This window comes from Petaurus breviceps, unplaced genomic scaffold, assembly GCF_028583685.1.
Source record: "Petaurus breviceps papuanus isolate PSGF00001 unplaced genomic scaffold, PetGlider_PUasm1.0 90434, whole genome shotgun sequence".
Classification (NCBI taxonomy): Eukaryota; Metazoa; Chordata; class Mammalia; order Diprotodontia; family Petauridae; genus Petaurus; species Petaurus breviceps.
In genome coordinates, this window is record NW_027187251.1 from 221,838 (window position 1) to 236,211 (window position 14,374).

General features: G+C 37.0%; 2 protein-coding genes across 12 annotated transcripts in view; one reads left to right on the top strand and one right to left on the bottom strand.

Moving 5' to 3' along the window:
• ANGEL2 (angel homolog 2) overlaps positions 1–2,177 on the top strand; it is a 30,885-nt gene extending 28,708 nt beyond the window's left edge. For all 8 annotated transcript variants that reach the window (XM_069108731.1, XM_069108728.1, XM_069108729.1 and 5 more), the window contains one exon: positions 148–2,177. In XM_069108731.1, coding sequence (XP_068964832.1) covers positions 148–299 — 152 coding nt within the window. In that variant the 3' untranslated portion in view covers positions 300–2,177. The remainder of the gene's footprint in view (positions 1–147) is intronic.
• A 1,529-nt stretch (positions 2,178–3,706) lies between these two features.
• VASH2 (vasohibin 2) overlaps positions 3,707–14,374 on the bottom strand; it is a 52,350-nt gene continuing 41,682 nt past the window's right edge. For 3 of the 4 annotated variants that reach the window (XM_069108738.1, XM_069108741.1, XM_069108739.1), the window contains one exon: positions 3,707–6,666. In XM_069108738.1, coding sequence (XP_068964839.1) covers positions 6,594–6,666 — 73 coding nt within the window. In that variant the 3' untranslated portion in view covers positions 3,707–6,593. Of the gene's footprint in view, positions 6,667–12,460; positions 12,534–14,374 lie in introns of those variants that run through there. The other variant, XM_069108740.1, reaches the window with a different exon arrangement.

Consider the following 14,374-nt stretch of genomic DNA (forward strand, 5'->3'; position numbering starts at 1 on the left):
TTATACTTGAGCAATTCATCATGCTGATCTTTTGATAGTATCTCAAATTTCACTTGTCTCTGTTACTAGAATATTAGGGTTGTTTAGGATATGAAATAGTTCATAATCAATTTTATGCAATCTAATCAATTTTTTTTTCTTATGTAGGAACAGAAGTTGCTTTGGTTGGTGGCTTGAAACTTCTAGGTAGACTGTCACTTCTTACAGAAGAAGATTTATGGACTGTTAATGGACTGCCTAATGAAAATAATTCTTCAGATCATCTGCCCTTATTGGCCAAGTTTAGGCTTGAGCTCTGACACGTCTCTTTCATGATATCTTCTTCCTTATTATTCCATTCAAGGAATAACAGTTTGCATGCTGATTTTGTGTGTATAGTTTCTACAGACATGGTGTTAAGTAATTATAGTAATTTGTGATTTAACAAAATATAGAACTAAAGTTTTACATTAATGCCCTTTTTTATAAACTGTTTGCCAGACTAGTAAGAAAATGGCATTTTTTCTGAGATGTAAATGCTTTTTATTGTAAATTTCAGTAAAATTGACTAGTTCTTAAAAACAATTCATTTTCTTTAGTTGTTTTAGTAAAAAAAATTGTACACATTTGAAGCAAGTTTTACTTTGGGCTCAAAGTAGCATTCCTTTGATTTTGGTGAGCAGTGTTCTTTCAGACTACAACTAGCTACCTTTCCAGTTGCCCTTAATTTTACTGAGAGGATCCCATGATTATAGAGCACTAATTAGTTCAGGTCTGAAATTGTTGTGTGGGGAAATTATATTTATAGATGTCCAACAAAACATGTTAAGCATCTTTTTAGAAAGGACTTGAAATTTTTTTTTCTTAAAAATACAAAATCTAATTCTTTTATTACTATTCTGAGTCTTCAGTATGCCTTCATTTTGCTGAGGAAAGATTTGGAAAACTTCTAAAAGGACCAGTTCTTCATTTGTTTAGGATGGGGTAGGAAACCTGTGGCCTTTGTGACCACACATGGTCTTCTACATCCTTGGGTATGGCCTTTGACTGAATTCAAGTTTTATGGAACAAATCCTTTTATTAAGGGAATTTGTTCGGTGAAGTTTGGATTCAGTCAAAGGGCCACACTTGAGGACCTAGAGGTAGCCTTGTAGCCTTGAGGCTACAGGTTCCCCATCTCTGTTTTAGACTCATCTCTGGAATAGAGTAGTCAGCCTCACAACAAACAGACCAAGGCTGCTGGCCATTTAACTGTTGTTGAGCCATTCCAGGCTTTCTTTTGTCTTAGTCACTCTCAGGGAAGGATCAGCCCATTCTCCCCTTCTCTTTTTAGGAAGAACACTTGCTTTTATTCAACTAACTTACCATTCAGTAGACATTCCTTTCATTAACAGAATTGCAACTTCTGCCTTCAGCAGATACTGTTACAGCCACTGAACAGATTGCTTTTTTCCTACTGCTACCTCAGAAATTTGAGGAAACCTGTGGATCTGTGGGTGGTAACAACTTTGTGACCTAATAATTGTTCATTGATATTTTTAGTAGTTGATGTTTGCTCATTTATTTCTAAGTTCTTGGGTATTTTTTTTTATGAACCATACATCTGCTTTTTAAAAAAAAAAAGCCATGTTTATTGTATACATTTTTGGATCAGATCAAATGAATGCTGAAAATAATTTTCTAGAACTATTGAATTCAAATGGAAGAAATAATATGTATGTATAGCCATTGAGGAGAATATCTCTTTGTTTGAGAATCTGAATCAAAAGACCCGCACTTTTTTAAAAAAAATTGGTTCTTTTTAGTTTTATTTTTATGGCTTTTTTTTTTTATCATTACCTTTATTTCCAAATATATCCTTTCCCACTCCCTTATCCACTGAAGAATACCTTGTAACAAAGATCGAAAAAGAAAGAGGGGAAAAAAGTATTGTAACAAAACCAACCAATGCACAACCATAAGGTCCTAAACTCTTATATTAAATATTTGTACTTGTTATAAAAATGAATTAACAATGAATTTACTTTATATAGGACACTTCTGCCAAAAGATGGAAGTAGTAGGGAAAACATTAATGCTCTTAAAAACTGCTTAGTTCAATAAGTTTTTAAAATGAGCTAAAAGATATACTCAAAGGAGACGTTAGGTAATCTTTGGCATATAAGGATTTGCTCAGTAAAAATTTTACCAAACTTTTACTTGTTCATGTTTATAAATTTTTTGGGTTTTGAAGTAATATATTAACTGCATTTCTAGGGTTTTCTGCATTTCTTTTGTGCTGTCAACTTCAGAGCACTACTGAGATACTCCATTTTATGCAAGTTAAATACAGTAAGTATTAAATTAGAATGACATCAAAATCTCATTTTGGTTTTGGGAAAAAATAACGGAAATGATTTTGACTCATTACTGATTGTGGTTGTATGTGAATGAACTAACAAAGACCTCTTAATAGATTTCTTGCTCTTTTGCTACCAAATTAAGCATTACTCAAACTGTGATAGTACAGTTTTCAGTGTTCTTCAAAATAATGTGGCTTGAGTCATTTTTTTCGTATAATACTTTACTTTGGCAGATTTAAGATACAGAATTGCACTTAACTTTATTATCCTCATTGCAGAATGAACTCTTATTTTTGGACTCAAGCCAAAGGCTCTCAATAACATTCTCATTAATTATTTGAACTTGAGTAGGAAGAATTAATTATCTACTTTTTCTTGATTGTCCTGACTCTTTTGGTAAATGGACATTTCAGCTTCTAGAAATCGGGCCTTGTCTCCACCAGCTAATAGCAGCAAAACCTGATAATACTGAAACAAAATCCTACTAGATTGTTTCTGGTTCTATATGCTTCATTAAGAAGAAGAGACTATGAAATACAATGTACAGTTTTTAAATGAAGAGGAAAGTTATGGCTTGAAGAAAATGTTTAGGCTGTTTCCTTTGGGCATCAGGGTATTTATTGTACATATCAATTAAAAATTAACAATAGTCTTCGTTCTTAATGATTGACTGTCCCACTAAAACAATTTAGATAACCTGTTGAACTATATCGTACCCCAAACTGAAAGGTCTGTGGACATCATAGTTGTACTTTTAACACCTGTTTGGTGGTGGCACCAGTAGAGAAAGTATGGACTTTGTGAATATAGTAGGCCAGCCGGCTTTCCCATGACCTCATTTTTCTCTTGCCCTCTCAGGTTTTAAGATCTAATATGATGCCAAGTGATAGGTGAGCTATTGGAATATTTAGTTGGAAAGATAACTTGCATATAAAGAGGAGGTGGGATGGATAAAAATACATGATAAAGAAGTTTGAGAATTGATTGGATATTTGAATTTCACATAAAACTTAAAGGATAGTGAATTATGCTCTGCAGTTAGACAAAAATGATACCAGTTCACATTTTTTATAAGAACTGAACCCCTGAACTTCCAAGACATTTTTATTAAAGTTTCATGCTGTGTAGAAACATACAAGTGATAATAAAAGCAAAACCTGAAACATGCACCTGTCTGGTATTTCCTAAAATACCATTGTACAGGTTTTCATATACCTAGAAAAATATTCACTGAAACAATCACAGTTTTTCTTAAGTATTAAAAAATGCATTTGCCAGAACAAAGTCCAAGAGAATAAACAAGATTCTGATTGTACTTAAAAAAAATAATACAAGTTTTCACATGGCTATACAGTTTATAAAACGTCAGGTGTAAGAAGACTGAATTAAATTTTAAAAGCTTTATTTACCAGTATTAACATTTTTAAGAAATAATTGACTTAGAAAAAGTGAAATACACATAATTTTATAATAATAGAAAATACTAAATATCACTTATTGAAATCAAGTGCACTCAAAACAGCACAAACCATATTTAAAATCAGGGTTTCTGATACACATAAACTTTACATGTATTTCCATGATGCGGTTTGATAAATTTCTCTCTGGATTAACAATTATTTTTGTTTACAAGATTACAAAGCCTTGAGAAAGATATTTCGCCATACCTTAGGCTGTAAGTAATTAAATAAACTTGATCAATTTGAGGTAAAACAACATGATTTTTCTTACCCATTTTAACATTTTCTAAATGTAAGTTAATTTTCATCTTTGATCTTGGAATATCAGTACATACAGGTTTGGTGGTTTAAGCAATTGAGACTTGTGCTTTTGTTCAAGCCTCATTCCATAATTCATAAAAAGGAAAACCGGTAAGTTCAATCCAACCTATTTTTGAATTCTCTCTTTTAGAAAAGAGCAGAATACAATAGAAAATCACAGTGATATGTTGATTTAAGATATACTGCTGATTAAAGAACATTTTAAATGTATATACTACTTAACACATTTACATGACTACTTAGCCCTTACTTTGGAGGAGTGAATCTCCAAAGTAAGGAATGAATGTGGAGGACATAATTTATCAATTGACTAATTAAACAAGTTGGCAGTTTTAAGGATTTCATATCAGTACTTTAGAATCAGGATACATTCTCTTTTGTTTTTTCCCCTTCTATCACAAATGATAGGCTGTGCCACAATTTGGTATTGCTTTATATACCTCTTCCCCCATCTTAAGATGAGTTGACACTATAATGATGTTGCAATAAATCTTATTATAAACTCAAGAAGAATGACTTGCAACTTATTAAAAAACATACACTCACCATCCTACAAACCTTCCAGTGATGTTGATGAACGTACAAAAGCAGGTGTGCAAATATGAGGTGCCAATTCTACAGCATTGTTTATGATCTAGTTGCTAATCTGATATAATAATCTGAATTTCAAGGGCCATTAAGGCCATAAACTTGTATTTTAAAAGGTATAGAAGGGTAAAATTTTAAGATATTCAACCTGGTAGGTATTTTAGAAGACTGTGTGATTTTATTTTGCTGGCTCTACTACTTTGTACTAATAGTAAGTTTTGTGATTATCTCATGCCCTGTGATTTAGCCTTCCCAATCAATAATTGCCATTACTTTGAATTTGTTCAAAGTAGTCTTAGTCTTACTTGTGCATTAATGAATATAAGGAATATATTAATTTCTGTCGGATTCTCCAAGTCATAATTAAGGTTTATGTTGATAAATGACAGGTTTTCATTTTACCTACTTTCTTACTCTTCTGGCCAAATGAAAGTAAGCAGAAGGGGAAAAAACCCTTTTGCTAAAAAATAAGGTTTGCCTTCTACCTTTTACAACAGCAAAATCCATCTTTAGCTTCAACCTATTAGTATTCTATGTAAGTTATAACAAATTACTTAGAAGAAGTACTTTATATGTCATTGTGCTGCAAGAACTATATTCTATAGCCAGAAGTTACATAGTAATCCTGATCTTAAGGCCAGAAGTTAATGGATAAAGTTAATGGATAGTGCTGAATTTAATGGATAAAAATAGCACTATCAGGTGTTTTGCTGTACTGGAACATAAATGCTTAGCAGATGTTCTCCATTTTTATCCTCCAAGGATTGTCTTAATCATATTCCTAAATTCATTCTACTTTGAGTAAATAGATGGAACGTCATTTATGAGCAAGAGTGACAAAAGATTATATTGTCGTGTCTGGTCTTAATATAAGACATCAGGAAAAAATCTGTGCATTTAACAGCACTAAATCCTTTGGAGACAAGGCCTGGCTCAGTATCCAAATTAGATAAAACATGAAAAGAAAGGTCAAATGGTGCTCAAACCCATTCATTCATTCATTCTTGACCTTGGCCTGCTCAGAATATATGCCACTGTCAGAGACAATCCTAACAGCACCAACTCTTACCTCAAATTGCTCCCAGACATGGGCTTTTTGCTGGAATCTATAACATTTAAATGTTAATGACGGAAAATAGAACGTGTTGGTTTTTTTTAACCCATCTGTCAGGGAATGCCTTTAAGGAAGAGAAACAGGATAGTCCTGGAGATGGTTTCCAATGATACCAGTAGAGTTCCATTGCTTTTGAAGAAAATACGTGCACATAATAATACCTTAAATTTCAATATAGGCATGCATGATGAGAGCCTCTGAATACAAGGAAATCCCTACTATATAAATGTTAGGGGAACAATACAAATGAATTATCAGAAAAATTTAAATACCATCAAGTTTGCATATCTATCAGGTATTGAGGTAATATAAATGCTTTTAAAAACCATACCCACCTCTGCTTCAGTTATTGCTGAATATTGCTAATACTGATCATGAGTTAACCCTTCTGTGTGTGTGCCAGTACTGTCCAAACACCAAGAAAGGGAAAAGAGACTTCATAAACTTGTCTCTAAGATTACCAGTGTAGCACAGCATTCAGCGCAAGTTAAAGAAAAAAGAAATTATATGGATCCACCATTGAAGTAGCTGTCCTCTCATTTTGGAGTAAAGGATAGTTCAGCCCCAGGCAGGGCTTATCATAAGCATAATTATTTTTTTTTTGTCTTTTCATGGTTGCCACTTGATAAGTTTTTTAAAAAGTAAATATCACCCACTTATACTATTTCTAGGCGACTCCTTAAAGATAAAATTCACAGGATCTTGATAAAGAGTTGCAGATCCTCCTGAAGATGCCACGTGCTGGGTAAAGTGCAGACAGAAGCACCGCTGGCCGGCCGCTATGGCTTGTTAAATTCGGATCTGATAGCCTACTTCATTCAGAGTACTGAGGTCAGCCACCTTCTTATTTGGGAGTGCGGGCCTAAGAATAAAAGAAGGAAGGGGGAGAAAGGTAGTTAGCATCTTTCAACAAGGGCTTTGTTCTTGAGACCCTCAGGCATTTATCTATGCTCTCTCCCCATCCGTAGTTAGTACCTACCACAGATTTGGGGGACATACTTTCTGTGTCAAGTTATACATTTTCAAAGTTGATAGTCCTTCCTCTTCTAAGACTAGTCACACTAGCTAAAGCATAGCTTTGGCTAAAAGCCTTTGTAAAGACCTTAATAAAATAGATTTTTGTGGAAATTACAGAATGAGCCAAATTTTCCTTAAGAAAATGAACATTGCTTAACACAAAACTAGCCATGTGACCTTGGGTAAGTCATTTAACCCCAATTTCCCTACCTTCCCCCCCTACAAAAAGCAAAAAAAAGAAAGAAAATGAACATCACTTTATGATATTCCTGATGTGGTTTAGGGGAACAACAAAAAGAGAAAAGGGTTGTATATGTAGCAGATGTTTTTATCATTGAGGCATGGTTAGTTTTCTAAATTTAGGAACAAAAATCAAAGTGAATGCTTTATATGAGATCATGAGGGAAAAATATGGTACTGTGAATTTTACTGTTTGAAAATCATGTGCTCATTGCCCCCACTGCAACATAAACCCCTAAGTAAGAATGAACAAGCAGAGATTTAAATGTTGCAGTTGAGAAGAAATACAATTATCTTTTCATTGTGGTCCTCTCTGAATGCTCATATACTGAGCAGAATGTGCATTGAGAAAGCACATGAGATTAGAAGTTTTTATTTATTCATTTATTTATCATTTATGTCTTTATTCATCTACCACTTATTTGATTATCTACCACCTCTCTTTCTTAAAAAGATGAATACCTTCCTAGTATTTAGACCAAACCTCAGCATTCCTACCATTGTCCAACTAAAAGATATTGAGGCCCCTTTCACTCACTTTCTAATTCTTTGGTAAAAGATGTCAAAGCCTAATGAAAAAAGTTTTCCATGATTTTTGTTGATTGACTCTATTTCACTGGATTCTGTACTTTTCCTGGGAGGATGAAAAGAAATTTTTCAGTTGTATGAAGCTAGTGTAAAGTACTAAAGGAAACCCAAAATGACATTGGTAAAGAGTTTCTAAATTTATACCTTCTATAGCATTCTTCCTTACAGTGAATTATTTCCTTTGGTATGAACATGGGTGATGTAATTTCATATTGATGGAACTAGAAATAGGTAAGCAGCCAGGCCTCACCACTGCTTGATCCAAAGGTCATAGCTGAAGGTCCCTGGATTTAAAGAATTAGAATCTTACCTGTCTACTGAAAGGTTGGGGAGGTAAAGAGGCAGGATAGCTTGTCAACAATTTGTATTCTCTTTATCCTTCAAAAACTAAAAATTTCACTCCCTTGGAAAATCTTCCTTACTTAGCCCCATCCCAATTGTCTATTTTTCCATCTTGCAATAATAATTTCTATTTATTGACATGTTACATAGTATCAACTTCATGTACTTGTCATTAACTACCCTGCCTCCCAGGGTTTGGAAAGATCAAACGAGACAGTGAATGTGAAAATGCTTGATAAATTGTAATGTGCCTTGCAAGAGTCACAGATGTCTGTTATACTTCACATTTAAAAAAAAAAAAGTGGTCTAGGGATATGCCAATAATACGTCAGCTACGTCAGCTTCAAATACTTTTTTTTTCCAATAGCAGAGATGTGCCAGTATTAACCAAGGGTACACCTGTAATGTATCCATTCCTTAATCAGATATATATGGCTTTTGTATATCTAATGTTTTGAATTATCTAAGCCTCCAACTCCCTTCCATTAACTTAGATAACAGTTGACCATATTTCTTTTTTTTTTTCTTTTTGGAGGTGGGGAAGGCAGAGCAGTTGGGGTTTAGTGACTTGCCCAAGGTCACACAGCTAGTAAGTGTTAAGTATGTGAGGCCAGATTTGAAATCAGGGCCTCCTGACTCCAGGGCTGGTGCTTTGTTCACTGTATCACCTAGCTGCCCAGTTGACCATATTTCAAAGCTGTTCATTAACATTGTGAATTAATGTCAATACAAAAATAAGCACATTTTGGCAAATCAATTTGTTCACTTCTTCTGTTGAACTTTCATACACAGTGGGGAGGGGGAAAGGTATATTTATATGGCACCTACTGTGTTCCAGGCACCGTATACTAAGCACTTTTCATATATCTCTCATTTGAACCTCATGACAATCCTGAGGGGTTGGTGCTATTTTATCCCCATTTTACAGTTGAGGAAACTGAAGCAAACAGAAGTTAAGTGATTTGCCCAGGGCCACATAGTTTCAGGCCACATTTGAACTTGGATCTTGCCAGTTCCAGGGTCTAGTGCTCTATCCAGTGCATCACCAGCTGCCACATGGCATATGATTGACCTGGAATGTGCTAACTCTGCTTCTCCCTGTCTCTTCAAGCTGTAGCTACAGTTTATCTGTTAAACCCTTTAAGTAATTTAAAGACACCTTGCATGGTTAAGCAGTTCTGAATAGAACTTTCCTCCAGCCAAATCTTCCCACCCCATACTTGGAATTTGCTGCTTTTTGCATAAGAATTTGTGACCTAGGGACCTGCCATCAATACAATATGAACTACCAATTGTTTTTCCAGCAGCTGCAATAAATTTGTACAGAACATCCACTCTGTAAGACGACAGAGCCAAAGGAGTATCATCTGAGGCCATGGGAGGAAGGAAGAAGCTAAAAACCCCATACCTACAGCCCTGGCTTTGCTAATTTCATGTTCTACCAAGCTAAGCTAGCCTGTAGACATACATCCTTCATGAAGACTTCCCAGTTAACACCTGCCTTTGATAGCATCTTTATGTTTTTCTCCCTTAGCATTACATTAATTTATACTACATGCTGCTTTGTGTTCTGGAGGACTGTGTGTGAGAGACACAGAGGGAGGCCGTGTTTGGTAGTAGTCATGTGCACTTATCCCTGTGTCTCTCCTGCCTGGGGCTGGCCCTAGGCACAATTTGTAAAGTACACAGAATTCCAATTTGGAATCTCAGCCTCCACTGTCTAACCTATCTCAACCCTTTGTTAATGGAGGCTTTTTTTACCACCTGGTATTCTTAAGCTCCTCTCTCCCTAGCCTAAGGAAAACCAGTTGTCAAGAAGTGGTCTGGTAGTCATTTTACAATTCAGTATAAATTGATAAGGTTTTATATAGCTGCGTAGCTGTCTCTTAGGTAACTTTCTTTGAGACAAAGAAATGAAATCAAATGGTAAAATTTCAAGCAAAAGAACTAATAAAGGAAGCTTAGTTATTTTTCTTGGCAGGGGAATCTTTGGCACCCCTTGAGTTACAACACAAATGTAGCAATCTCCCAGGCTTCCTGGTGAGTCTGATCCTGGTTTTACCTCCCATTACACTAGGAGCTCCCACAGGGCAGGAGTTGCGGTCCCTTTCCTCTTAATCCTTCCCAGAGTCATCATTATGATGACTTCCCACAGAGGAGAGTTATTGTCTGGCTAAGTGTAGCAGTATGGCTTATATTTGGCTACTTCTAATGCTATCTCTGTGGGGAAAGTTAAAGTGATAATAGTGATGATTAATCACAAAATTCATTGGAGGGGTAATGAAATATTTTTCCTCCTAGCTACAGCACCTATAGTTTCCTTCATGAGGGAGGGAAATTGGGTTATATTGCGACTGCAGGTGAGACTTAGATTGAAGACACGTTGAGACACGTTGCTTTTCAACTTTTGCCATCTAATTTTGCTAGGCCAAACCTGAGAGAGTAAGCTGTTATGTGTGAAGGCCTCCTCTAGTTCCTCCCTTAAATATAATTAGAAAGATTACAAATAGATTTATTTTTAAGAATCACAAGTGTTGAGATGATTATTTTAGCTGGGATTGTACTTAGCCAAGAACCTTTCATTAGATACAGAGTATTTTTAGGGATCAGTCTGAATACCCTTTTTCTAAACCACTTCTCCACCCTCACCCTCTAAAAATGTGGAGTGGAATCAGAGATTTCTTTTGTCTTCTATTCATGGGAAAAATAGAAGAAAACTGCCTCTTTTAAACCAATTTTCCTTATTTTATTTTTAAGAAGAGGGCAAAGGAGCCTTCCTTTCTTTCCCTTGCTGTAGAACAAGCTGATAAGTTTTGGGTTTATTTGTAGGAGCTTTAGAAATATGGGTATTTGCAGGGGTAGGAAGAATGGAAGTGGTTGGTTGAAAGAATAACAGACAAGATGCAACCATTTCTAAATGAGTTCTAAATATCAACCCTGCCTTCTGTGGTGAAGAGGACATCACAAAGGCAGTCACCCTACAGTGAACTTGGATAAAATCACTGTGATCCGGCCCCTCCTTGGCCAATTCCCCATCTAGCTCAAACCCACCGCTACCATAATAGGTTGGACTATTCCAGCCCTAAAATTTGATTCTGAAACCTCACATACAGAGTTTGTCCTAGGATATGAGTAGGGACTAAACAGGTATCCTTAGTTATGCTATCCAATCATTTCTCTAGAGAGAAAAAGCACACTGGTAAATTAAATAATGTAAGTAAAACACTTTACAAACCTTGGTAAAGTTATCATTATTATTGCACTCTGGGCCAGCTTCAGACTGAGGAGACTTTGGGGAAGAATAAGCATTCTGAAGCTTCAAGAACTAGGAAGTTATGTCAGGGACACCTCTGGTGACATTCACATTTCCTGATTCTAGGTTGGAGTGGCATGAGACAAGTTGGTAAAGTGGAGATGAAGTAATTTTAGGGTAAGGAGGTGACTATAAGAGTTCTAGCTTTCTTCCTCCTACCTCCCACCCCTTTTACTCTTACTCCTTTTTCAGAACTATGCCTGAGATAATTTTTTAACCCTCTGGTTGCTATGTAATTGGAAAGACTTGTTTTACTGAAAAGTGAGGAAATTTTATGGTCCTATCTAAAGGGAATTGGGGAGAGAGGCCTTTGTAGAGTTATAAGGTAAGTTTCTAACAGGTAATCTTTTAGTCCTTGCTGTTCATCAAGGGAAACAGATGAAATTAAAGATATTATTGGCAATAGGAAACTAGGCTGTGGCCCCAACCCTAGCCCCTCTTTTGTGGTTGAGACAATGGGAAATTAGCAGTGGCTAAGTTCTGCATTTAAAGTGTTATATGCTTTTGGGGGAAGGACAATATAAAGAGCAGCCACAACTGGGACAGATTCTCGATGAGGGAAATTTCATTCACACTCTTCACCCTCACTGAAAGCCAACCTCCTTCCCTCACATTCCTTACCCCCTATGATTACATGCACAATAGGCAGCTAACCAGCTGTTAAGGCCAACAGCTGACGTTGCTATGTAAACAGGCCTCAGCCAGGCCAGGTTTGGCCTCTGTCACACTCCCTAATCTTTGTCTCTTCAGCTTGTCACTAGTTCAGATGGCAGGCTCTGTTAGCAGAGGTAGCAGACTGCATGGCAACTTTTATGTCCAGACCCAGGGTTCAACTCACTCCTCTCTTCAACTTGTCACCACGAACCACCTCTGTAGCATGGTGCTGAATGGTAGTGAGTCCCTCGGGCCCTTCAAATACTCATTGCCCTTCCATCCTTACTTGACTTCTGGACCATTTAACCAGCCAGGGCTTGGCAGAGTATCTGAGCCAGGGCAATACTTTTTCTGAGTACTGTTGGGAAAGAATTCCATATCTTCCCAAGGTTCACCCCTCTATTTTCCCTTCCTCCTGATCTCCTAATTCTTCAGGAATGTGGTTTGGTTTTTGGAATAGTAAAAAGCAAGAAAGAATAGCAAAAATTTCCCCTGGCACTGAGAGTTAACATTGCACTTACAACGATGATGGCATGCTAACTTCTGTCTTCTGTAGGCATGGTCCTTCCATTTGGCTGTACAACAAAGTAGCCAGAGATTAGGGAATTAAGCTTCAACTAAAGAAGCCCTGGTCTGGGGGCCCACAAAGGAGAATGGCAACTGGGGCCCCCTCTGTGGTAGGGTCAGTCTATGAAAGGCAAGGTCAACCTATGTGACCTCATTGATAACTCCAAAACAACATTTCAACAGCTCGCTAAGCCCCAGTAGACTCAATGCCTGAAGATACTTATTTCAATAACTGAGCCAAGCTTAGAGCTAATAGTGGAATCTATGAACTTTATTATTTCATCTTACTGAATTAAAGCCTTGGGCCCTATTATGGTTGGAGGCTTTATCTTAGCTCAGAGTTCAGTAACCTCTGAGATCCTTTGTTTGTTTTTTGCTTTTTTGGAGGGGGGAAGGCTGGGCAATGGGATTAAGTGACTTGCTCAAGGTCACACAGCTAGTAAGTGTTAAGTGTCAGAGGCTGGATTTGAACTCGGGTTCTCCTGACTCCAGGGCCTGTGCTCTATTCACTATGCCACCTAGCTGCTCCAACCTCTGAGATCTTTAATCACATTTTGACTGGAGGGGGTGACTGGCAGCCATAAGGGAGAAAGGGAAGAGGGAAGAAAAGAAGTAAAAACAAAATTCCTATAGTTCTGGTGACAATTACCATAAATTGCCCATTGTATCTTAAAAGACATATTCATTTGCTCATTCTAGAGAGCATGTCTCTTTTTGGTCAGGGGTGACTCAAGCATCCCCTCTATCCTCTAACTGGGAGTGGAGCTATAATTAACACTCAGACCCATGTCACAGGCATCAATGACCAAGAAGGATGATCCTAAAGAGGAAACATTAGGCACTTTTGAGAAATATGTATTTCTGTAACTCTCTTGGCCTCCTTTAGGAAATGTGAAATGATGGGATTGGACTAGATGAATCTCTAAGGTTTCTTCCAGTTCTGAATCTGTGAGCCTGTGAGCTACAGGGTGAAATCATCTGTTTGGTGTAGAAAAAGATTAAAAACACTTCAAGGAGGTGAGACCAAGGAGGAAAAATTGAAAAGAGTGGAGGGGACAGAAGAGTGATGAGAGTGACCTTAGCTTCTCTCTTTAGCCCAGCAGTTGCTAACAAACCTCCCAGTCATCTGACCTCCTGTGTCAAGATTGGGACATTGATACTGCTTTCCAGAATGAACACTCAGACAACTGTGGAAAGGGCAAAGAATCTAGAGCTGGAAATAGCCCCAGCTGGATGAAGACCTGGAGCCATTTGTATTATTTACATACCCTTACTGGGAATAGGGCATGTAGCAGATGGGTTGTGTCCAGTGAGGTACCTATTGTAAATTTTAAGCTTGCCAGCCATTTTTAATTCTCAGTATAGGCTCTGACATTTTAAAATGACCAAATGGTTTATGAATTGCTAAAATAATTGTCCATGAAAAAGTGCCCAACACCCTCTAGACCTGAACATCCCAATGGGGCTCAGAACCCTGAGCAAAAATCTGGATCTGAAAGTAGTATGAGCTAACACTGAGTAAGAGTCAGAACACCCGACTTTTAGTCCTGGCTTTGTCACTGACTGACTAGACCTTGTATGTTGGACAAGTCACATAAACCTTCTGAGCCTCAATTTCCTTATCAGTAAAATAGGGCAAATAATACCTACCCTGCCCACCTTAACAGGGTGGTTGTGAAGATCAAATGAGAGAATGCATGTAAGGCGTTATATTACTTTGTCAGAAGCAACCATCCCTGGAGAAAATCCTGCTTGATGAAGGAGCTGAGAAATGACTATTTCCCTGGACATACTGTTAGGAACAAGAAAGTCCTCTGTTTTAATTCCAGCTCACTCTGAGCAGTGCTAG